Below are 23,290 nucleotides of genomic sequence, written 5' to 3'. Positions count from 1 at the left end.
GCATGAATGCCTGCAAGTTTAATACTTTTGGGTTCTGTGGTCAGAGAAGGCATAATTTAGTCTGGTTTTTATGCTGTAGGACATCTATATACCAAATTTTGAGCAGGTACAGAGAGAGCAGGCTTAACTCCAAAGATGCCTTTGCATTGCTCTTTTTGGTTTGCTCTCAAGGAAACTGTTGAAACAGTCGCACCCATAGACTGTCAAAAAAAAAGGTCGCACCCATAATTACGAGATGACCAGGACAGTTCATTTGTGGTGCTTTGGTGAGTAAAATTCCAGACTAAAGGGACAGTCGACCACGAAACACTTAAGGGTGCTAAGAATGGCTAGAAGTAGTATTCAGTCACTTTTGTGAAGTGTTTTATGTAATGATGATTTTGTTTCATGAGTATATTTATGTGATAAATCTTTTAAAACTTTGACACAGTCATCAGATGGTAAAAACATGGCATTTTGATATATAGCCTACCATGGTAGGCTACCTAATGATGTTTATGCGTTTACTTTCAGTTCCAATGGCAGAACCACAGTACTTTTTGATATTTTTAACAAAAAAAGTGATTTTTTTTACATTTTATTTTATGAATGTAAGCAAAGTCTGCAACCATTATGTAACGTATCCTAATATGTCAAATGAGAAAATGTTATATTTTTCATTGTCATTCATTTTCATTGATTTGACTGATAAAAAATCAGTTAGTCAGTCAATCAATCAATCAGTCTTTTTGGGGATCCAACAAGAAAGTTCTAACTAGTTAAATTTGAACAATGTGGTTTCGTAACATGAGGCAGAAGTTAATAGCATATTGGTGCACCTCGTCTAGTAGAAAATAAATCAATAACAATTTTTTTTTTTTTTATTCCTACCAGAAAACCAGTTAAAATTTTCAACAATGTGGTCTTGTAACATGACAAATTAATATTTGTGTGCTACGACACCGCCCTCTAGTTGCAGACTGTTGGTGTCCGTCAGTAGAGTTAACGCGTTCCGCCACCAGATGGAGATGTTGTCTTAAAATAGCCGGGGCTAGTTGTCACGACACAAACTCCTCACGGTCAGGGCCAGATTTTTGCATATGCATTCTAGGCACGTGCCCTTGCTCGCGCGTCCGGATTTTATGAGGTAAAACAGGTGTTGTGTAATATTAGTTCCTGTGAAAAACTGTTCCAGTAGTTGGACTACACATGAATGAATGAATGAATGAATGAATGAATGAATGAATGAATGAATGAATGAATGAGGCATTTATATAGCGCTTTCATATGTAGGCTACTACTGTACACCCAAAGCGCTTTACAATTGTATCGGTCCTCAACCGCCACCAGTTTACATGACTACACATTGTGGGCGTGGCCTTGAGACAACGCGCAAAACGAATGTGCACTCTTTTCAAATTGCAACTCGTTTAATGGATTTTTTTTTCTTTTTTTTTCGAAAAGGTAATGAAGATTCATTGTTAAGCATTAACTGAAACAGTTCACATTTTCAAAACAATGAATAGTTTGTTGGCATGCGGTGACTACAGTGGCCTAAAGCAGTGTTTACAACAATGCCTGAAATAAACCTCTACAAATGTATCTGTGCCCTAATAAAATGTAGTTATATAAGCTAGGCTGGTGTGAGTATTTGTGTAATTCTTAATTTATTTAGTAGCCAATGCTATAGCTATATAGCCAGTGTTTACCAGCCTACACTTCCCTTTATCAACACCAATAGTGTTCCTGTTTTCTCATATTATACTGGATATTATGCAAAATTATAATTAAAGTAACACAAGTAAATGCAGATTTACTTGTATCAGTCACATTTTGTAAAAACATTTTTTTTTCAGCTTTAACAAAGCAACCTCAAAATCTTTCCACATAGGCTACACCTATTTGGGAATCACTAGTCTCCTACTAATAGATTATAATAGATTAAAGGTATAATCCATCCAAAACTGTCATCATTTACTCACCCGTTCAAAACCAGTATGACTTCTTTTCTTCTGTGAAGAAAATATTCTGAAGAACATTGGGAACACATTTTTCAAAATGTGTCGCACGAAAGATTGAGTCATACAACTTTGAAACAAGATGAGGGCATCAGAATTTTTTTATTTTTGAACGAACTATACCTTTAAAATTCACCCTCAAAAGAGTACATACAATTTCTCTTAATTGTATTTAGGTAACAGTCAAATACAGTTTAGAAAATCTAAGATAAATAACTACTACTAATAATAAATATTATATTAATAAATATTTCTCACACACACACACACACACACACACACACACACACACACACACACACACACACACACACACACATATATATATATGAAGAGTTCAGAAGCAAAAGCCTCTAAGTGCCATCTGAAATTTTCTTCTAGAATGATCATTTTTATCAAGCTCGTATATTTAAGTTCAATAATTTCACTTAAATGACAACTAAGAGGTAATATTCATTGCCATTTAAGTGAAATTACTGAACTTAAATATACGAGCTTGATAAAAATGATCATTCTAGAAGAAAATTTCAGATGGCACTTAGAGGCTTTTGCATCTGAACTCTTCATATATACATATACATATATATACATATACATATAGGCTATATATATGTATGTATATATGCTGCAGTTTTTGAGTGAACTATTTTCAGATCAGTATTCTTGATCAACAGGCGTGTGCACTGATGAAATCATGCATGCCTGGATCTGCTGTCTCTTTATATTTATTCATGTGCAATGTCCTGTACACACCTTAAACTACAGTAAATATAGCAGGGGCAAAGTACGTGTGATTACTTATTCTCACAGACATTTTTATTTTCAGTTTTATTTTGAACACAGACAGCATATAATCAAAATGATCACATTCACATTCGTTTTCAGCAATTCTATGAAATGGCTGTTGAATCAGACTTTATAAAACTGATTTTTTTTTAAACCAAACAAAATTGCTTGATATTATTATTATTTAGGTCAATTATGTCTAGAATGTATTTGCACTTCCATATTTTGCCATATTTAACAAATAGATAAATTTTATTATCATACAGATTTTTTATACATTAACACTACTTTGTTAACTATAAACTTCAATTACTCTTTATGTGGTCACTCAGTACATTAAGGACATTTATAATGCTACCAAAGATTTCTGTTTCAAAGCTGTTCTTTTAACCTTTCTAGAATCCTGAAAAAATGTATCACCATTTCCCAAAAAAATATTAAGCAGAACACATTAATAATAAGAAGAAATATTTATTGAGCAGCAAATCAGCATATTAGAATGATTTCTGAAAGATCGTGTGACACTGAAGACAATGATGCTGAAAATTCAGCTTCTCATCACAGGAATCAATTATATTTGAAAACATTTAAAAAAAGACATTTTTTTTTTTAGATTATAATAATATTTCACAAGATTAGTATTTTTGATCAAATAAATGCAGCCTTGGTGAGCATGAGATATTTCTTTCAAAAACTTTTAAAAATCTTACCGACCCCAAACTTTCAAACGGTAGTGTATATACATAATAAATAGAAGATATATCTATGGAGGTAGCAAAACCTCATGACCCAAATGGAGCACTAAGAAAGCAGGTCACATTTGGGGAACTTTCCCGACCCGCTCACTTCCTTCTGGAGATGAAACTTTACGTGACATGACGTCACTGGCTTCATTATCAGACTCTGGTCAGATATTTTGAGAGATGTTATATAAAGGATTATCTGAGAAAGTGGTTTCCCCATCAGATTTTTTACAGTCAGTCACTGTTATATGAACTATCCCTTTAAAATTGGCCCTCAAAAGAGTACATCAAATTGATCTTTATTGTATTTACAGTCAAATACATTTTAGAGAATCTAAGATAAAGAACAACTAATAATAATAAATATTATATTAATCAATATTTCTCTCTCTCATACACACACACACACACACACACACACACACACACACACACACAAATATATATATATATATTATAAAGCATACATCATGTCTGTTTGACCATGTGTTGCACTGAAAAACAACCTACTCTCATGTCATGTGTTTTATATTGGTGTGTGAAATCAACCAAAATGTAATGATCCATAATGTTGTGTTAATCGTTTTTAACATTTGAAAGTCTTATAAAAAACTTTTTATTTTATTTTATTTTACAAGTGTACATACCAATGATACCATTTCTGTAGGGCAGGAATTCCCAAACGTTTTTGTCAGCCAAACTCTGATGACCTAAAACATTTACTTGAAGTTCTCCTGAGATTAATAAAGTTAATATTTCAATAGTTTAACAACACACTTTCATGTTCACAGTTCTCTGATGTTGGTTAATGGTGACATGATGTGCATGTAAACAAATAAAACATATTTTTTTAGTATTTTATTTGGATTATTTGAGTTTTTTTTTTTACAGTTTAATGCTTTTCATCAACTCACGCAATGCAAAATTAAGTGAATGCCTGGTGTCTGGGATAATTATTAAAACGGGGCCTTGGCACTCAATGAGAAAAGCCTCCATGTGTGTCCAGATCACACACTGCCAGAGCTGCAGTGACTTCAGCTCTTACATCCAGTCTGAAACAGACAGTAACTTTACATGATGATGAATATATGCATCACAAAAGCAAAATGAAGCCATTATGTCATAAGTGGTGATGATGCGTATAAGTTTTTCCTATTTAAATGTAGCAACTGCTGGCCTATGTCCAAGAACACTGGGCCATCAGAACAATGCTTTAAAGGTTTATGCACGGTATTATATAGGCCTAATCAAGTACAAATGGCTATGTTTATTACAAGATCAATAAAACATTTTCATAGATAGGCCTACGCCTATAGTTTATGTATAGTTAACAGAAACCTGGCTATCAAGAAATTAAAGATTACTCTCAACAGGCTATCTTAAAAACATTTTATTATGGCACAAATGATTAATAATAAACCGTATTAGCCGAGACGAGCATATGTTATTCGCTCATTGTTTGCTCTGCTGTGTCCTTACCTACAGTCTATGGTCCTTACCTATCTGAATGCCTGCAATCAATCAGGCTAAACAGCTCAGACGATTTATCTTATAACACAAACTAATCATTGTTTTGAATATATGAACTGTTTCAGTTAATGCTTTGCATTGAAACTTAATTACCTTTTCGAAATAATCCATTAAGTGATTTGAGGAGAGTGCACTAATATTTTCAGTTCCATTCGTTTTCGCGTTGTTTCAAGGCCACGCCCACAATATGGGAAACTCATGAATATTCATGTATAGGCCTACTTCACCCACTGGAACAATTTTTCACAGGAACTGAATATTACCCAACACCGGCCCTGGTCACGGTAAGTTCGTTTTGTGAATTTCGGTTTCTGTATGGAAACCTGTATGGAAGCTGTTGAACATTTCCATCGTTGTTGGCTTGTTGCCCAAAAAAAGAGATACGGTTACGATGAGTTTTTGTGAGCGTGTTGTAACCGTAAATTGTCACAATGGGCATCTACAGCAGTCAGTTCAGGTTTATATTGTATACATTTCAAATAAAACATTAAGCCAGAATATATATTGACTTTTGTTGCAATAATCATAATAAAAAAATAAATTGAAAAAAGTTATCTCCTGAAGCATAAAACCTGATCATCTGTGTTCATTCAAATGAGCATTAAAAAAAAAAAACCTCAATGCTGCAGCTTTTGAGTGCAGTATTTTCATCTGGATCCTGACATCAGTATTCTTGATCAACAGGCGTGTGCACTGATGAAATCCTGCATGCCTGGATCTGCTGTCTCTTTATATTTATTCATGTGCAATGTCCTGTACACACCTTAAACTACAGTAAATATAGCAGGGGCAAAGTACGTGTGATTACTTATTCTGAGTCACAGACATCTGAACATTTGTTTCAGTTTTATTTTGAACACAGACAGCATATAATCAAAATGATCACATTCACATTCGTTTTCAGCAATTCTATGAAATGGCTGTTGAATCAGACTTTATGTAAAACTGATGTTTTTAAAACCAAACAAAATAGCTTGATATTATTATTATTTAGGTCAATTATGTCTAAGTATTTGCACTTCCATATTTTGGCATATTTAACAAATAGATAAATTTTATTATCATACAGATTTTTATACATGTTTAACACTAGCAAAACTTTGTCAATAATAAACTTAAATTACACTTTAATTACTCTTTGCTTGTGGTAAGTACATTAAGGACATTTATAATGCTACAAAAGATTTCTGTTTCAAAAGCTGTTCTTTTAAACTTTCTATTCATCAAAGAATCCTGAAAAAAATTTATCACCGTTTCCACAAAAATATTAAGCAGGACACATTAATAATAAGAAGAAATCTTTATTGAGCAGCAAATCAGCATATTAGAATGTGACACTGAAGACAATGATGCTGAAAATTCAGCTTCTCATCACAGGAATCAATTATAATTATTTGAAAACATTTAAAAAAAGAAAAAAGTACTTTTAGATTGTAATAATATTTCGCAATATTAATGTATTTTTGATCAAATAAATGCAGCCTTGGTGAGCATGAGATACTTCTTTCAAAAACTTTAAAAAATCTTACCGACCCCAAACTTTCAAACGGTAGTGTATACATAATAAATATAGAAGATATATATATGGAGGTAGCAAAACCTCATGACCCAAATGGAGCACTAAGAAAGCAGGTCACATCTGGGAACTTTCCCGACCTGCTCACTTCCTTCTGGAGATGAAACTTTACGTGACATGACGTCACTGGCTTCATTATCAGACTCTTTTCAGATACTTTGAGAGATGTTTTATAAAGTATTATCTGAGATAAAGTAGTTTCCCCATCAGATTTTTTACAGTCAGTCACTGTTAAATGATCTTCAGCTGATGGAGCTCTTCCGTAACTTTCTGGGTTCATCGATGAGTTCTGTGGTAGCAAAGGTCAAGCTCAGATCTTCTGCTGCCGCCGTCCTGCTGAACGGGAACACTTCTCTGGTAAAGCGCGTCACGAAGCACGGCATCTGCTTTTTACCGCCAAACTTTTGCCCTCTCGGTTGGAAGTTGTAGGCCACCTGGTAGTTCAGTCGGGTCAGAAGTTTTGTGATCTCCAGATCTGGACCTCCTTCCTTTTCCAGCAGATTACAGAGAGTCTGAATCAACACTGCGCCTGTAGGATGCATGAACGCAGCGTAACCTTCAAAACAAAAGAGACACATGAACGTGAGTGAGGAAGTGAAGCGTTTGGGACTTTATGATCTATATGCAAACAATGTTTTGGAGTTAATAAACCGTACCTGGTGGTGTGGCGTACATAACTGCGGTGTCAATAGGAATGGAAAAAAGCTCAGACATGCCGTCCTCTTCCTCTGAGGATGAAGAGTCTGACTCCACCTTCACACCTCCATCCAACCCATGACCTCGACAAGCCTGCAGCAGAAAGACACGAGAATCGCAAACATTCAACTAACAAGTCACAAGCTTTAGGAGAATATCCACCTCAAAATCAATATTTCACGACTAAATTTTTTTTGTGCCAATATCCGTAAGATTTCAACAGCTGTGGGAGAAACCCCCCAAAAATCGCTCTATATTTTCGTACTTCCGATTAATTTCCTAATGTCCATTTGGGTATGAACAGTAGAAGTGGGACTTTTTAGCCTTTCCGAATCATGATTCGGAATATAGGCCTAGGAATAATTCACCCGAAAATAAACGTATCCCATAATGTACTCACATTTAAGCCATCTATAGGATTTTCTTTTTTAAGCCGAACACAATTTGAGTTATATTAAATAACGTCCTGGCTCTTCCGAGCTTTATAATGGCATTAAATAGTGTTTTGAAGCGCCAAAAAGCGTCGGGTCAGAGGTCATTGTTCCACCTCTCTTGTGAACGCACATACAACGGTTGCCAGAAGCCAGTGATTATAGATTATAAAGTTTTTAAATATGGATTTTTTTCTTACAAAAACCCATTGCTTCGCTTCAGAAGGCATTTATTAACCCACTGGAGTCGTATGGATAACATTTTTTGATGGATGCTATATCGGCTACCATATCGGTATCAGCCGATATATGTTCATTTTTAATGTTATAGTTATCGGCCCTATAAGAAAATTTGGGCAATATATTAAAGCCGATAAATTTCCTTCAGCAGAGACACTTCAGATGCACACTGTTCGCCATGATGGTTCTGAACTGCTCGAAATATGATTGGAAACACTTCAAAAAGGAAAATACAGTTAAGTGCAACATGCAGCGCAAGTCTGTCTCATATAGGCTATAAAATTATGAGAACATTATAACTTCATGCTTGGGACATGGCTTTTCACGGTGAGACTTTTGTTTTTGTAATCAGGCTCTCAAACATTATGTACGAATTTGGATTAAGATTTATCGACCAATATATTGGCTTTCAAATATAAATAATTATTGGTTATCGGTATCGGACAAAGTGTAATATCGGTTCATCCCTAATGGATGCGCTTTTTGGAGCTTCAAAAATGACAAATACACAAAGGATGGCTTGAGGGTGAGTACATTATGGGATCATTTTCATTTTTGGGTGAACTATTCATTTAAGAATTCATTCCCTTGTTTTAGTTAAATCATGGGGACGCAATTAAGAATTTGTTCCCTCGTTTTAGTAAATCGTGGCCTAAAACAAGTGAACAAATTATTACAACGTGACCATGATTTAGTAAAACGAGGGCATGAATTCTTAATCCATGGCCACAATCTATATATCTGTATATATATATATGTTTGTCCCGTATGTCACATGTAGGGCTCTCTATAATTCCAATTAAGATTTTTTTTTACAATTTTTCAAAATGCTAAAAACAAAAAGTATAGATTTCAAAAGAATTCAAGCGAAAGAATGTCAACAGCCAACGATACTTATAACACAGGCTATTATGCAAGAACATGAAAGGTCACAAGAGTTTGCCAGTGAGGACGTTTTTCAGGAATTGTACCTGGATCAGGAAGAGTTTGCTCTTGTCCGCCATTGACGGGCTTCCGAAGTAGCTGTAGATCTCGGACAGTTTCACGGCATGTCCGTCGGCACCAAACACAACACCCTCCTCACCATGAGTGGATATGATGCCCATAAAACAGTCTTTGACCGTCTTCTCGCTCTCTGAGGATGGAGGACAGCGTTATTAAAAAAACAGTGACGTATAACCAAATAAAACCAACAGATTCTGCATGTGTTCTTTTTTTAGCTTGTTTATTCCTATTGAAAAATGATTAGATATCTTCAGGCAAAACTCATATGCTGTCATTGTTTCCGAGGCTAAGGGCTGATTAACAATGACTCAATCTCCTCCGTTCATATCATATCATATATGTTCAGATTCCAGTCTGCGTGACTTTTAGTCATTGACTAGTAGTTTTATTGCTCATATGATTCATTCATTCATTTTAAAAACGATAGCAACATCAAATTGTCATTCAACCCCCCAAAACCAGATCCTTTTTCTATTAAAATCAAATTGTATTTCAGCAAAAATGTACAAGTTTAAACCGAGTTTGTGGCAATCTATGCTTGCTGATAATTGAGGGCAACAGCCTATTATTAACAAACATGGACTTTGGCGCCAATAAATGACCTTATATTCTTAAGAAACACAAAAGCAAGCACAGCAGATTTGAAACATGAATTCTGCTTGGAGGAAAAAAATCATTTTATAAACGATTAGACTAAACAATATCATTACCTGCTTTAAATGCTTCATAGATCTCTTTTGCTTCACTGTCTATTTTGATTTCCACAGAGAAGCCGAGTTTGGTGAGGATTTTGTGAAGCCTTTGAGTGTCTTTCTTCACGCCGCTCCTCCTGCTCAGATCTACACCTGGATTGAAGTCCTCCACAGACACTATTAACGCCCTGTTCTTCATCCTCTTGTTTGTTGTAAAAGGATATCTACAAAGAGACATGATTCTCTCTTCTGTCAAACACTGAGGTGTAATGCAGTCAAAAACTGTGTGAGAATAAGGATAGTCTGTCTCGACATCATAAAACAGGTGAGTCCTGCTATTTGCAGTCTATCAGGCCATATATGGAGCGTTTCCTCCAGGCTTTAACAGTGTCATGAGTCTGATCTACGCAACACTGGCACTTCCAGACAAATCAGCTTTAGCTCATAAAAAGATGATTTACTACCTTTACAGGTGCTTGTATTAATCTTCCAATTTACCAGCAATGGTTTGTTGATAACTCAAATTGAAATAATATTCCTAATGTATAGTATATAGTTACATAAAATGTTTTTACTTGTTTACACACACTGTAAAAAAATAAAAGTTGACTTAACTTAAAATTATAAGGCAACTTGCTGCACAGATTTCTTGAGTTGACTCAACCAAAACATCTCTATAGTTGAGTTGACTCAACTATAACATCTCCAGTTGAGTAAACTCTATTAGTTGAGTCAACTCAAAAAATCTGTGCAGCAAGTTGCCTTATAATTTTAGGTTAAGTCAACTTTTCTTTTTGTACAGTGCATTAAGTTGAACCATAAGAATACTGAAACTAGAATAGTAAAACAAAGTAAACAGAAAAGCATATCACCCTGTTTTCTGCTCATTTCCACTGTGTCCGTTACCCTTTCTTATATTTTAATTAGCTATGTTCATGTTCATACCTGCTGATATACAAAACTCCAGTGGAAAGTACATCAATAGTAATGATGCCTCCCGTCTACTGTATTCATATCCACCCGTTCTCAGCGCAAATAAAGATGTGCTGCCATCCCAAAGGCTTAAATGTAAATCGTTGTTTAAGACTAATGCAGAAGTAGCACATAAACGGCGTTCTCACGTAGAGATATATCTACAGCGCCACATACGTTTCAGGACACGCAACCCAGGCCACACATGAAGGCGAACCATATATGGTTTGAAGTGAAAAAAAAAATACTATGGAAGTCAGTGGGGACCAGAGACGGTTTGATAACCAACATTCTTCAAAAAAATCTTCTTTTGTAACCAACAGAACAATGACACTCATACAGGTTTAGTCGGAACTTGAGGGTTAGAAAATTATGACACAATTTTCGAGGGAACTATCCCTTTAACACGAAATAACAATGAGCAATACTTCTGAAGCATTTATTAATCTTAGTTTATAACATGTAATTTTAAAGTGTAACCAAGACATTTCAACAACAAATAATATAACTAAAATATTACATTTAAAAATTAATCAGAAATATAATTGTAACATATAATAATGCAAATAAAAAGGAAATGCATAAATGTAAGACTCTTGAAAGGAATAGTTTACTTTTCAGTCCCATTATTTAATTCTTAAAAAAGACTCCATGTCTTCCCTAAATGGAAACAAAACGTAAAAGGATCTTTGGAATCTTCCAACTGTTCCTGGGATTTTGGAGGGCCATTTCCTCGTCCTCCTCTTCCATTTTGAGGAAAAGAAGCTCCTGAAAATGTCTGTTGGAATGTATCCATTTCACAGCCAATTGTGTGTATCTGATTATTAGGAATTCCTTCTTTAGAAAATGGCAAAGAATGATTACATTTTAATATTTTATGTAATATTAATATATATTTAATTATAGTATGATTTATATGATGAAAACCTTGCTGCTGCTGGATGTGGCTTGTTCTTCACGTCTCCTTTGTTCAAGCTTGTTGGTAGTGTGTTTTGGTGTTTTTTTTGTCATTTTTTGGTTGTTTTAGTATTGGGATAGGGTGTGTGTAAGCTGGAGGAACATGAAGAGATACTCTTCACAGAGAAAACTCCTAAATTAGAGAATTAGTGGCCACCATCTCTTTATATTTGGAAAGTCATGCTTTAAGACAGAAATATAGAGAAAACTTTAAATATCAACTGCAACAACAGCATGAAATCCATGCAATTACTTGAGCTGGTAATTATTTACATATTTAAAATCAAAAGGGGCTCAAACTGAAAAATTCTAACTCACAAAAAAATAAATAATCAAACACAACGTGTAGAGCATACTGAAAAACAACAAAACTCAGGATAAATGTAAATGCATGGTTAAAATGGGGTTAAACCTTTACAATAAGGTTTCATTTGTACATTAATGTGTTAACTAAAATTAAATAACCATGAGCAATACATTTGTTACTGTGTTTGTTCAAATAAAATGTGAAATACATGCACATAATCTGTATTTAGAAAAATAAACACCTAACTTAATATATAAATAAATTGTTAACCACGTAATGAAAGAAACACAGTCCTCTCCGCGATATTCACACCAGAGACACACACACATTCTCTCCGCGATATTCACACCAGAGACACACACACACATTCTCTCCGCGATATTCACACCAGAGATCATTCTCCGCCCCTTCACTTCCGGCCTGAGACGTGTGGCCTGGCTTGTGTGTCCTGAAACATGGGGCTGCTGCTGGGAAGTCACAAGACAATGACAACATGGCAAATGTTGTATGTCCGGATTACATTCAGGCTACACACATTCATACTAGAACATACTTTTGTTAGAACTCTAAGTACTTAGTCAAAAAGTGTACACACTCAACAGAGTACGCGATTTCAGACGCAGCCTTGGCCTTTGTATTTATGCTTCAAAACCTCTAAAAGTCGTTACTTTATGAAGATTTGAGGAGGAATTCATTTAATTCTTATTTCTAAATAATTATAATAATATGTATATACCTAATTTATAGCTGTTTTTTTTAACTATCAGCAATAAGTGATAATGTTATGACACAATGAACTGTGTGAGTCAGTTCAGTACCTGCTTTTCCTCTATGGCTGTAAAACTGTAAGTACGCGTCTGTGGATCAGTACGGATTGCTTCTTATCTTTGATGTCTTTTTCTCTTGATAAAGTACTTTTGGAACAGTGTGTTCTGATCCTTCAAGTCGAGAAGTCCTACAACACATGATGATGCACCTCTGTCAGTCTCAGATGCTCATAGATAAATAGCATAGATAACACACTCGCATTCCATATGTTCATTTAATGTTTAACATGACAGAGAAATAATAGTCATCACTCCATATGTTTAAATGGAACATGGCATTAGTGTTTGTGACTAACAGGCCGTGTTGAAATCCGGCGTTTCTTGGCTGTCAACTCCCCTCACATGACTTGAAAGTACAGAGCGTGCAATAAACAGTTCACACCTTGAAGTACAGTTAATAATATAGCAGCGATAAAAAATGACAGACTATGACATAACTGGGCGTAACATTTGTTTCAAACACATTCAGTGTTTCCAAGAATCAATATTTGCACCAGAGATCATTGTAGGTTTTATTTGCATATCACATAGATAAATACTTTCAAGATTATTATATAATAACACAAAATAAATAACAGAATATTCACATGATTGTTTTAATAAAACAATCTAATATAATAAAGATAAATAAAAGTAGTAGTCCAAGACTTCAAAGGAACACATAGATCACGTCCTGTGCGTTTCCCATCAGCTGACTTCCTGGTGCCGGTGCAACTTTATGCAAAGTTATGTTATCTCATGCAATGAGATGATATAGATAACAAGAAGCCGTTTCTCCACATATTTTTTACAGTCAGTAGTGAACCCATTTGATCTTCAGCTGATGGAGCTCTTCCGTAACTTTCTGGGTTCATCGATGAGTTCTGTGGCAGCAAAGGTCAAGCTCAAATCTTCTGCTGCCGCCGTCCTGCTGAACGGGAACACTTCTCTGGTAAAGCGCGTCACGAAGCACGGCATCTGCTTTTTGCCGCCCAACTTTTGCCCTCTCGATTGGAAGTTGTAGGCCACCTGGTAGTTCAGTCGGGTCAGAAGTTTTGTGATCTCCAGATCTGGACCTCCTTCCTTTTCCAGCAAATTACAGAGAGTCTGAATCAACACTGCGCCTGTAGGATGCATGAACGCAGCGTAACCTTCAAAACAAAAGAGACACATGAACGTGAGTGAGGAAGTGAAGCGTTTGGGACTTTATGATCTATGCAAACAATGTTTTGGAGTTAATAAACCGTACCTGGTGGTGTGGCGTACATAACTGCGGTGTCAATAGGAATGGAAAAAAGCTCAGACATGCCGTCCTCTTCCTCTGAGGATGAAGAGTCTGACTCCACCTCCACACCTCCATCCAACCCATGACCTCGACAAGCCTGCAGCAGAAAGACACGAGAATCGCAAACATTCAATTAAAATCTTTAACAAGTCACAAGCCTTAGGAGAATATCCACCTCAAAATCAAAATTTCATGTCTACATATTTTTAATTGGAGTAGCCATGCCATAAGCAAATAAGATTTCAACAGCCGTGGGAGAAAACCCCCAAAATTGCTCTATTTTCGTATTTCCCATTCATTTCCGATAGTGGTCATTTTTGACCGTGAACAGGCAAAAGTGTGATTTTTTTTTTTTTTTTTTTTTTTTTTTTTTGACCATTTAACCTTTTTTTATGAATCATGTCCATGTTTTTGCATCTGTGTGTGTGTTCACATAGCAAGTGTCACAAGTTTAGTACAATTCTGAGGTAAAAAAAGTTAAACAATTCAAAATGTCTAAAATGCCAGTATAGACGGTTAAAGGATTTATAAAATGGAATACAATATCAACACGTCCCTCTTGAGGCACAGACTCTTATGCAGAGAACATGAAAGGTCACAAGAGTTTGCCAGTGAGGACGTTTTTCAGGAATTGTACCTGGATCAGGAAGAGTTTGCTCTTGTCCGCCATTGACGGGCCTCCGAAGTAACTGTAGATCTCGGACAGTTTCACGGCACGTCCGTCGGCACCAAACACAACACCCTCCTCACCATGAGTGGATATGATGCCCATAAAACAGTCTTTGACCGTCTTCTCGCTCTCTGAGGATGGAGGACAGCGTTAAAAATCAGTGATGTATAACCAAATAAAACCAACAGATTCTGCATGTGTTCTTTTTTTAGCTTATTTATTCCTATTGAAAAATGATTAGATATCTTCAGGCAAAACTCTTATGCTGTCATTGTTTCCGAGGCTAAGGACTGATTAACAATGACTCAATCTCCTCCGTTCATATCATATCATATATGTTCAGATTCCAGTCTGCGTGACTTTAAGTCATTGACTAGTAGTTTTATTGCTCATTCATTTTTAAACGATAGCAACTTCAAATTGTCATTCAACCCCCCTCTTTGACCGTCTTCTCGCTCTCTGAGGATGGAGGACAGAGTTAGTGAGAATCTGGAATGGATAGTTAGTTTTACTATTAAAAGTCTGATTATCTGCAGTCAAATTCGTAATGGCATACAAACCCATTGACTCGTCCACACAATATATATAGAACAATTTTACTTCTTTATATAAATGGAAGAATCAAAATGTGGTGTAAGAAGTCATATTAGAAAGTAAACATCAATACATTATGCTGGCTCATTTTACCTGCTTTAAATGCTTCATAGATCTCTTCTGCTTCAATGTCTATTTTGATTTCCACAGAGAAGCCGAGTTTGGTGAGGATTTTGTGAAGCCTTCGAGTGTCTTTCTTCACGCCGCTCCTCCTGTCCAGATTTACACCTGGATAGAAGTTCTCCACAGACACTATTAACGCCCTGTTCTTCACAGTCTTGCTAGCTGTGAAAGGATATCTAAAAAAAGGCATGATTCTCTCTTCTGTCAAACGCTGAATTACAATGCAATCGAAGTGTTTCAGAGTAAAGTGGCCTTAGTTCTCAGAAGATCTGCCTTTATAGTAGGCTAGGCTATGAGCCCTGCCCCTTTTTCAGAAGTCACTATGGGGAATGTTTCTGGGCAATACCTTTGTGTCATCACTTCTGATTACACAACTTCATATCTTGCTGTCTGCAAACTTTAAAGGGAATAAAACTTGTAGGTGTTTTTATGCATTTACACTTGCAAAGATTTGTGAGGAAGCAGGAAGCAACATTTCAACTGAAGTCAGGGATAGAAAATAAGGGGAAATCCAATTAATATTTCTATATAGTTTATTATTATAATTACTGAAGGTTAAAGGGATAGTTCACTTTGAAATAAAATTTTGGTATGTTTTAGCTTACCTCAAGGGCATCCAAGATGTAGGTGTCTTTTTTTCAATTTTGATATTTTTAGGTCAAACCGTTCTTGTCTGTCAGTCATATAATGCAGGTCGATGGTCACAACCTCAAAGAGCATGCACAGAGTCCAAATTAAAACAATTCCCCATCGTCCAAATTAAACAATTCCCCATCGTAAGTACACATTGATGGCCTAAGACACGAAACGAGAGGTTTGTGTGAGAAAACGAACAGTATTTATAACGTTGTTATCTCTTGAACACAGCCATTGTGATCTGAGGGTGCGGGCGGGTATAGATATATACACTAGATATCGCCTTGGCTACGGTTTCGTTCCAATGAACTGCAGTAGCCAAGGCGACATCTAGTGTATATATCTATACCCGCCCGCGCCCTCAGATCACTTGGATGTGGCTGTGTTCAAGAGATAACAACTATATAAATACTGTTCGTTTTCTCACACAAACCGCTCGTTTCGTGTCTTAGGCCATCAATGTGTACTTACGATGGGGAATTGTTTAATATGGACGACGGGGAATTGTTTTAATTTGGACTCTGTGCATGCTCTTTGAGGTGGTGACCATAGACCTGCATTATATGACTGACAGACAAGAACGGTTTGACCTAAAAATATCAAAATTGAAACTACTGTGGAAAAAAAGACACCTACATCTTGGATGCCCTTGAGGTAAGCTAAAACCTACCAAAATTTTATTTCAAAGTGAACTATCCCTTTAATCTCTGTTTATAGGCACATACACAGTAAAACACTTTTTTTTTATATAAAACAGATTACTGAAGAAAAATGCTATTTCAGTCTTTCGACTTCAAATTGGCTTGTTTAATTCAATGTGTTGCTTCCTGTTTTGTTGCAATTATTTGGGAACCTTACTAGCAATTCGATTTCTGAGTGGACATAGTTCAAAGTGAATCCTACACCAAATTTTATTCAGTGTAACGTGGAAACAAACAAGCTACTGAGTTCATTTATTGACATAAGCATGTTGTCATACTATATGGTAAACTGTCACAATGGGAATCTGGATTATTGACAGAAGCATGGTAAACTCAACTGTCACATGGGAACCTGCATTAAATAGCCAATTATGTTTTTTTTTCCAACTAATTTAAATACTGTTGTAAAACAACACTTTTTTTCCTTCTTTTTTTTTTTGCCAACATAGAGAATGTACAATAACAACACATAAAACAACTTCTCTCAAGTAAAATGTGACAAAAAAAAAAAAGACAAAAATATGATGATTTTCAAACTTTAATTGGAGATAATTCTCACACACACACACACACACACACACACACACACACACACACACACACACACACACACACACACACACACACACACACACACACACATTCTAATTTAAAGCAACCAACATTCAACATCATGAAAACAATCAATTTTGATTTTTTTTATCCAAGGAATATGGATGGATATGAATATAATTCCAAATGTTGTAAGCTAATTTTTTAAATATTAAATTCAGTTTAATTGAAAGTTCACAACCGGAGACGTGATGTCCAAGGGCAATGTCTGTGTGACAACTATCCACAGTCTCCACTATGAATATGCATAGCCTAGAATAGGCCTATAATTTAGATGAGAAATAAATTATATATAAAAAATATTATTCTGCAGGCACATTGTGACTGCAGATAGTCACGCATGCATTCACAGGTGTAATGCATATAGTCTAGACTAGAGAAACATTCCTTTTGATTACGTTTTTAATTGCAGCTTTTCCTCGTCTGCCAAAATTCCCTAAAAAGTCACTGTGTGGGATGTCTGTCTAGGCTTGTAGCTACACCCAAGTTCTCTAAAACATGTGAAAGTAAATTTAATAATGACTAAAAACAGAGATTAAATGTATAAACTTCCATAAATATAGGTAACAATTCATTATTCATTTATTCCAGGAATGAAAGTATCCAATAGGCTAATTGTGTGGCCACCGAGATAAAGTGAGCAGTTGAATAACTGATAACTGAATCTCATATGATCGAGTATATACATCATTTTAAACATTTGTTGTTTTTTTACGGATAAGCCACGTATTAGTATTACCATAACTGTACTAGCGTCCATACTTCTGTTAGCGCTGCGGTTTAGTTGTCTGTCACGCTCAATATTCGAGTTTTTGATTGGCAGTTAATTTTTTTTATTGTTCATCAGTTAGGAAAAACTTTCTGAAAGTGATTTCAACTTTATAAATCCTCTGTGTCGCATTGATTAAATTAGAACATTAAGGCCCAGTTTCACAGACAAGGCTTAAGCCAGGCTCAGGCTTTAGTTCAATTAGGACATTTGAAGCTTTTATAAATGTGCCAGTCAGAGCAAGTTTCTTTCAGTTAAGACAGCTTTGCACTTTTTGCATGATGCAATCCATAAAATAAAATAAATGTTTTGATAGACTTCTGTAGTCTGTACTGAATCCAGTGCGCGGCCAGCCACCTTCTTGCTAGCAAACAGCTCAAACATTTAGTCTAGGCTTAAGCCTTGTCCGTGAAACCGGCCATTTTTAAAACTTAATATCAAGTTAACATCCTTGGTGTGAACACTCTTAACACTTTTATAAACGATTCCCAAAGACAACGGTAATTTCATATAGTTAAGGGTTGTTGTTATACAAAAATATTTGACTGTAAGTGTTTTAGTTGTGTCTGTCGGCTCGCATTCAGTTGTGGTTGAGCTGCAGTTTCACCTCCCGGCCTCAGAGCGGCAGCAGCGCCTGCAGTCACGAGCAGGAGAATTACGTCAGAGGAGTTGGCCACGCGAGTCACTCTGTAACGTGGAAGAAGAATATATCACAGAGGTAAACGGACTACTTTTCAGTAAACATATTTTGTTCTTTATTGTATTTAAGTATAAAAGCTGTCATGACGCTTTACCGAGCTCGAACACAACACTTAACAGTTACTTGGTAGTTTAAAAAAGATAGTTAAGGCCTGAATATTAAATTAAGTTTGTTTTTAGTAATAACTTAAAGTGAAACCAGGTCTGATTTTGATCATTTTAACTGACGCAATTACTCCCGGTTTCACAGACAAGGCTTAAGCTAGTCCCAGACTAAAATGCATATTTGAGCTATTTTAACTGAAAGCAACTTGAACGGACATCATTTAAAATGTGTCAGTGACATTGTTTTTTCTAAGGCATGTTTATAAAAGCTAACTTACTTAAATGCTCTAATTGAACTAAGGCCTAGCTTAGCTTAATCTAAGCCCTGTCTGCGAAACCAGGCTTTGGTCTAACTAATTCATAAATATTTCAGAATTTAGTGTTTAGTAAAGGTATATGAGTTTGAGTTTAGATGTACAAAAATTCACGTATAGATGTAATCAAACACATCTGTGTTTTCAAAAGTGTATGGCATTGTAAAGCAGCTGCTGTGAAGACATGCATTCAAAGGGGAAAAATGGCATTCCTGATAGGTGAGTTTTTATTGACTTATTTCATGAGGTTGCTTAAAGTGATAGTTTACCCAAAAATGAAACGTCTGTCATTAATTACTCTCCCTCATGTCGTTTCAAACTCGTAAGACTTTCGTTCATCTTCAGAACACAAATGAATATCTTTTTAATGAAATCTGAGAGCTTTTTTCTGTCCCTCCATTGACAGCTACGCAACTGACACTTTGAATCTTCGAAAAGTTCATAAAGTTATCGTAAAACTAATAGTAATCCATACGAATCGAGCGGCTTAGTCCAAATTTTCTGAAGAGACTCGATCGCTTTATATGATGAACAAATTGAATTTAGGCTTTTATTCACATATAAAGATTCATCAACTCACACATCAGTCGTGGTAAACAGAAGCTCAAGCATGTTCACTTGACGTGTGAGAACCAATGAGGATCATTCTGGTGTTACGCAGCACGTTTGAGCCTAAATTCAATCTGTTCATCATATAAAGCGATCGAGTCTCTTAAGAAAATTTGGACTAAGCCGTTCGATTCATATGGATTAGTTTTATGATCTCTTTATGAACTTTTTCAAGCGTCAAAGTGGTAGTTGCGTAGCTGTCAATGGAGGGACAGAAAGCGCTCAGATTTCATCAAAAAGATCTTCATTTGTGTTCTGAAGATGAACGAAAGTCTTATGGGTTTGGAATGACATGAGGGTGAGTAATTAATGACAGAATTTTCATTTTTGGATGAACTAACTTCTTTAACTAAAGGAAACCTTTAAGATTTTTTTTTTTTTACTAAAGCTATATTCTCTTTAGATGGACAGACTATACTTCAGTGGGTAAACGGATCCCTGGAACACGCTTCATCGCCTTCAAAGTACCTTTAAAACAGGTCTGAAGACACGAACAAATCCTTTACCTTGAAATGATCATGTGAACTTGGATTTAATTCCAGTGCTGCCTGTTCTTTTTGTTGTAGTCTTTTAGGTGTCGTTTAACACAATCAGAAGCATTTGAACCATTTGATCTCGTCCATATGTTGGAGAAGGAAGGACAAGAACTGGGTCTCATCATCGATCTGACCTTCACAAGACGTTACTACACAGTAGAGGTAGGAATTAAAGTCAGTGTTTCTGATGATAAATAATTAGCTAATCATATTTTTCCACATGAACGTAAACATCTCCTCCCTGCTGAAGAATTTAGCATGACGAGATTGGAGCAAAAATAGGTTTTTTCATGGCGGTTGTTGTACTTATTGTCTGTAAATGTGCAATTGTTTCAGGATTTGCCAGACACGCTGTTCCACCTGAAGATCTTCACAGCAGGGCATGAAGTGCCAAACAATGCCACGATTCTCAGCTTCAAGAAGGCCGTCAGACATTTTCTCCATGACAATGAAAACAACGGTATGTTACAGTTAAAGACCCCCTGTGGTGAAAATCACGTTTTTAATGTTTATATGTCTATGTGGTGTTTTTAATATGCTTAAAGACAAACCATGTGCAAATTCATAAGTCAACACCATTGCTGAGTATTTTCTCCTTAAAACTGCTGTGAACCAAAGACGGTTGAAATCGCTGGTGTTTCTGATGTCACAAACTACCTTGTAACCAATCAGATCAACGTGTGATCGTCGACGAGTGGATCTCTGTGGATATCTAATTTGCATATTCATAGAACCGCGTATCCGTATACTAAATGAGGCAAGGGCGTAGAGTTACATTCAAGCTATTTTAAGGCATGAAGAATTTATTTATAAAGGAAAAAACATTAAATATGTAATTTTGGTGATTTGATAAAATTGACTACATTATGAAAGAAGTCTCTTATGCTCACCAAGCTGTATTTATTTGATCAAAATACAGTAATATAGTGATATATTATTACAATTTGAAATAACAGTTTTTTATTTTAGTATGTTTTAAAATGTAATTTATTCTTGTGATCAAAGCTGAATTTTCAGCATCATTACTCCAGTCTTCAGTGTCACATGATCCCTCAGGAATCTTTCTAATGTGCTGATTTGCTGCTCAAGAAACATTTATTATTATTATTATTATTATCAATAATGAAAACAGTTGCTTAATATTTTTATCGAAACCATGAAACATTTTTTTCAGAATTCTTTGATGAATAGTTAATAAAAACAGCATTTATTTGAAATTGAAATTGTTTGTAACATCATATATGTCTTTACCGTCACTGGAGAACGATTAACAGTATATATTTTTTTTACAGATAAGCTGATTGGTGTTCATTGCACACATGGTTTGAATCGCACTGGCTATCTTATTTGTCGGTAAGTAACATATTTTTTTATGAATGTTTGCAAACATGCCAGCCGTATTCGTGATCATTCAACTTTGTCTGTAGATGAGCTATTGCATCCATCCGTTGTCACTGTTAAATATTATATCGTAGATACCTAATTGATGTTGATGGGATGAAGCCCCAAAAAGCAATTAATTGTAAGTATACTCACTTGTGTATTTGCATGGTTTTTTGGTATTATCTAAATGGTGTGATTACTTCCAGTGTTCAATGCATCAAGAGGACACTCAATTGAGAGGCAGAACTATCTAGATGACCTGAGGAATGGGCCCAAGAGAAGGTGAGCTCTTCTACACAGTTGTACGTACAGTACACATATAACTTTACATATTATAAAGTTTACTGTTGTGTTTAATTTGACCTTTACTTTTATCTCATGCAGTAATGTGGGAATGGAGAATCCAGACCAAGAACCCTCCCAGGGACTAGCAAACGAGACACGACACGAGGCTCCTCATCATCGAAGGGAACAGCATAACCATGATCCTCCTTTGAATGGACGAGGATCTCACCAAGGGCACAGGAATCCCCAGCATCAATTTTTGTAAGCTTCTCCTGTGCTTTTTTTAAGACTTTGAAGAAGGATTGTGAATTGTGTGATCATCTAAAGCCTTGTTCAGACTGTCAGTTGTGCACAGGTGACGTGAGCAAGATGGCGCCAGTGTGTTTGTCGGCTTGCCGTCAGCTCCGTCAACTTCTACTATGTTTGTTTGTTTTGTCACATACGCTATGTCGGTACTGTTCTGTTGCTGCTACAAGGTCTTATGATCGGAATACTTTGTTGGATCTCAGAAACGCACTGGTGACCCCTGTCCTTTACAACGGATGTCACCTTTCGTTTATTTACCCCATCGCTGAGTGCGTCATTCGGCTACCTTGCTGTATCTCTAACCGTAGGAAGTGTCGGAGGCGCCGAGGCAAACGTGGAGGCGTCCAGGTGAAGATCAGGAGAGGAGCGAGTGCTTCTCCCGCACAATTAGGTCCCTGCCAGCTCTTTGCAGACATTCTAGGTCGGAAAGATCTGTACCTGGCTCAACGTTCGTGGGATCTGAGGTACTCTTGTCACGTATACATTACCCTGCATCGACCCCAAATGCCCGTTAGCCCTGCTCAACCGCGATTGCGTATCCGTAGCGGTGGGGTAAACTCGCTGAACATCCGCCCTTTGGAATACTCTCGAGATTGCGTATCCGTAGCGGTGGGGTAAACTCGCTGAACATCCGCCCTTTGGAATACTCTCGAGATTGCGTATCCGTAGCGGTGGGGTAAACTCGCTGAACATCCGCCCTTTGGAATACTCTCGAGATTGCGTATCCGTAGCGGTGGGGTAAACTCGCTGAACATCCGCCCTTTGGAATACTCTCGAGATTGCGTATCCGTAGCGGTGGGGTAAACTCGCTGAACATCCGCCCTTTGGAATACTCTCGTTGCCCCCAGACTGCGGTTTACTCAAAAGTAAAAGTGGCCCTGGTCAATAGCAGGTCAGTGTCTAACAAGAATTTCGTTCTGAAAGA

The 23,290-nt window shown here is 36.3% G+C and overlaps 3 protein-coding genes across 6 annotated transcripts in view; 1 reads left to right on the top strand and 2 right to left on the bottom strand.

The window, feature by feature from the left end:
* Positions 1 to 23,290, top strand: part of dusp11 (dual specificity phosphatase 11 (RNA/RNP complex 1-interacting)) — a 46,323-nt gene that overhangs the window by 15,524 nt on the left and 7,509 nt on the right. The window contains exons 1-11 of one of the 4 annotated variants that reach the window (XM_082157860.1): positions 16,513 to 16,700; positions 18,749 to 18,846; positions 19,398 to 19,465; positions 20,259 to 20,334; positions 20,422 to 20,553; positions 20,728 to 20,851; positions 21,684 to 21,744; positions 21,867 to 21,913; positions 21,981 to 22,056; positions 22,159 to 22,320; positions 22,674 to 22,829. In XM_082157860.1, coding sequence (XP_082013986.1) covers positions 19,431 to 19,465; positions 20,259 to 20,334; positions 20,422 to 20,553; positions 20,728 to 20,851; positions 21,684 to 21,744; positions 21,867 to 21,913; positions 21,981 to 22,056; positions 22,159 to 22,320; positions 22,674 to 22,829 — 869 coding nt within the window. In that variant the 5' untranslated portion in view covers positions 16,513 to 16,700; positions 18,749 to 18,846; positions 19,398 to 19,430. Of the gene's footprint in view, positions 1 to 16,512; positions 16,701 to 17,671; positions 18,847 to 19,397; positions 19,466 to 20,258; positions 20,335 to 20,421; positions 20,554 to 20,727; positions 20,852 to 21,683; positions 21,745 to 21,866; positions 21,914 to 21,980; positions 22,057 to 22,158; positions 22,321 to 22,673; positions 22,830 to 23,290 lie in introns of those variants that run through there. The other 3 variants (XM_082157859.1, XM_082157861.1, XM_082157862.1) reach the window with 3 other exon arrangements.
* Positions 6,342 to 10,021, bottom strand: LOC309489252 (caspase-7-like). The gene is made up of 4 exons (XM_082157898.1): positions 9,715 to 10,021; positions 8,971 to 9,134; positions 7,289 to 7,421; positions 6,342 to 7,188 (listed from the first exon to the last, which is right to left on the bottom strand). The coding sequence occupies exons 1-4, from the start codon at positions 9,932 to 9,934 to the stop codon at positions 6,875 to 6,877; spliced, it is 831 nt and encodes a 276-aa protein (XP_082014024.1). The 5' UTR covers positions 9,935 to 10,021; the 3' UTR covers positions 6,342 to 6,874.
* On the bottom strand, positions 12,956 to 15,928 carry LOC309489251 (caspase-7-like). The gene is made up of 4 exons (XM_082157897.1): positions 15,381 to 15,928; positions 14,661 to 14,824; positions 13,988 to 14,120; positions 12,956 to 13,889 (listed from the first exon to the last, which is right to left on the bottom strand). Exons 1-4 carry the CDS (start codon positions 15,598 to 15,600, stop codon positions 13,576 to 13,578), a joined length of 831 nt encoding a protein of 276 aa, XP_082014023.1. The 5' UTR covers positions 15,601 to 15,928; the 3' UTR covers positions 12,956 to 13,575.

Source organism: Leuciscus leuciscus (genome assembly GCF_965113295.1).
Source record: "Leuciscus leuciscus genome assembly, chromosome: 24".
In the NCBI taxonomy this organism is placed as follows: Eukaryota; Metazoa; Chordata; class Actinopteri; order Cypriniformes; family Leuciscidae; genus Leuciscus; species Leuciscus leuciscus.
The sequence above is the reverse complement of the archived record's forward strand: the minus strand, read 5'-3'. Positions and strand labels throughout refer to the sequence as shown.

Bases quoted from the DNA above. Each gene is read 5' to 3' on its own strand.
- LOC309489252 (XM_082157898.1), bottom strand. From the start codon at position 9,934: ATGTCTCTTTGTAGATATCCTTTTACAACAAACAAGAGGATGAAGAAC. The intron at 9,135-9,714 runs GTAATGATATTG...CTCCATCCTCAG, and splicing joins CTATGAAGCATTTAAAGCAG to AGAGCGAGAAGACGGTCAAA. The intron at 7,422-8,970 runs GTACAATTCCTG...TTTCTGCTGCAG, and splicing joins GCAAACTCTTCCTGATCCAG to GCTTGTCGAGGTCATGGGTT.
- LOC309489251 (XM_082157897.1), bottom strand. From the start codon at position 15,600: ATGCCTTTTTTTAGATATCCTTTCACAGCTAGCAAGACTGTGAAGAAC. The intron at 14,825-15,380 runs GTAAAATGAGCC...CTCCATCCTCAG, and splicing joins CTATGAAGCATTTAAAGCAG to AGAGCGAGAAGACGGTCAAA. The intron at 13,890-13,987 runs GTACGGTTTATT...TTTGTTTTGAAG, and splicing joins TATGTACGCCACACCACCAG to GTTACGCTGCGTTCATGCAT.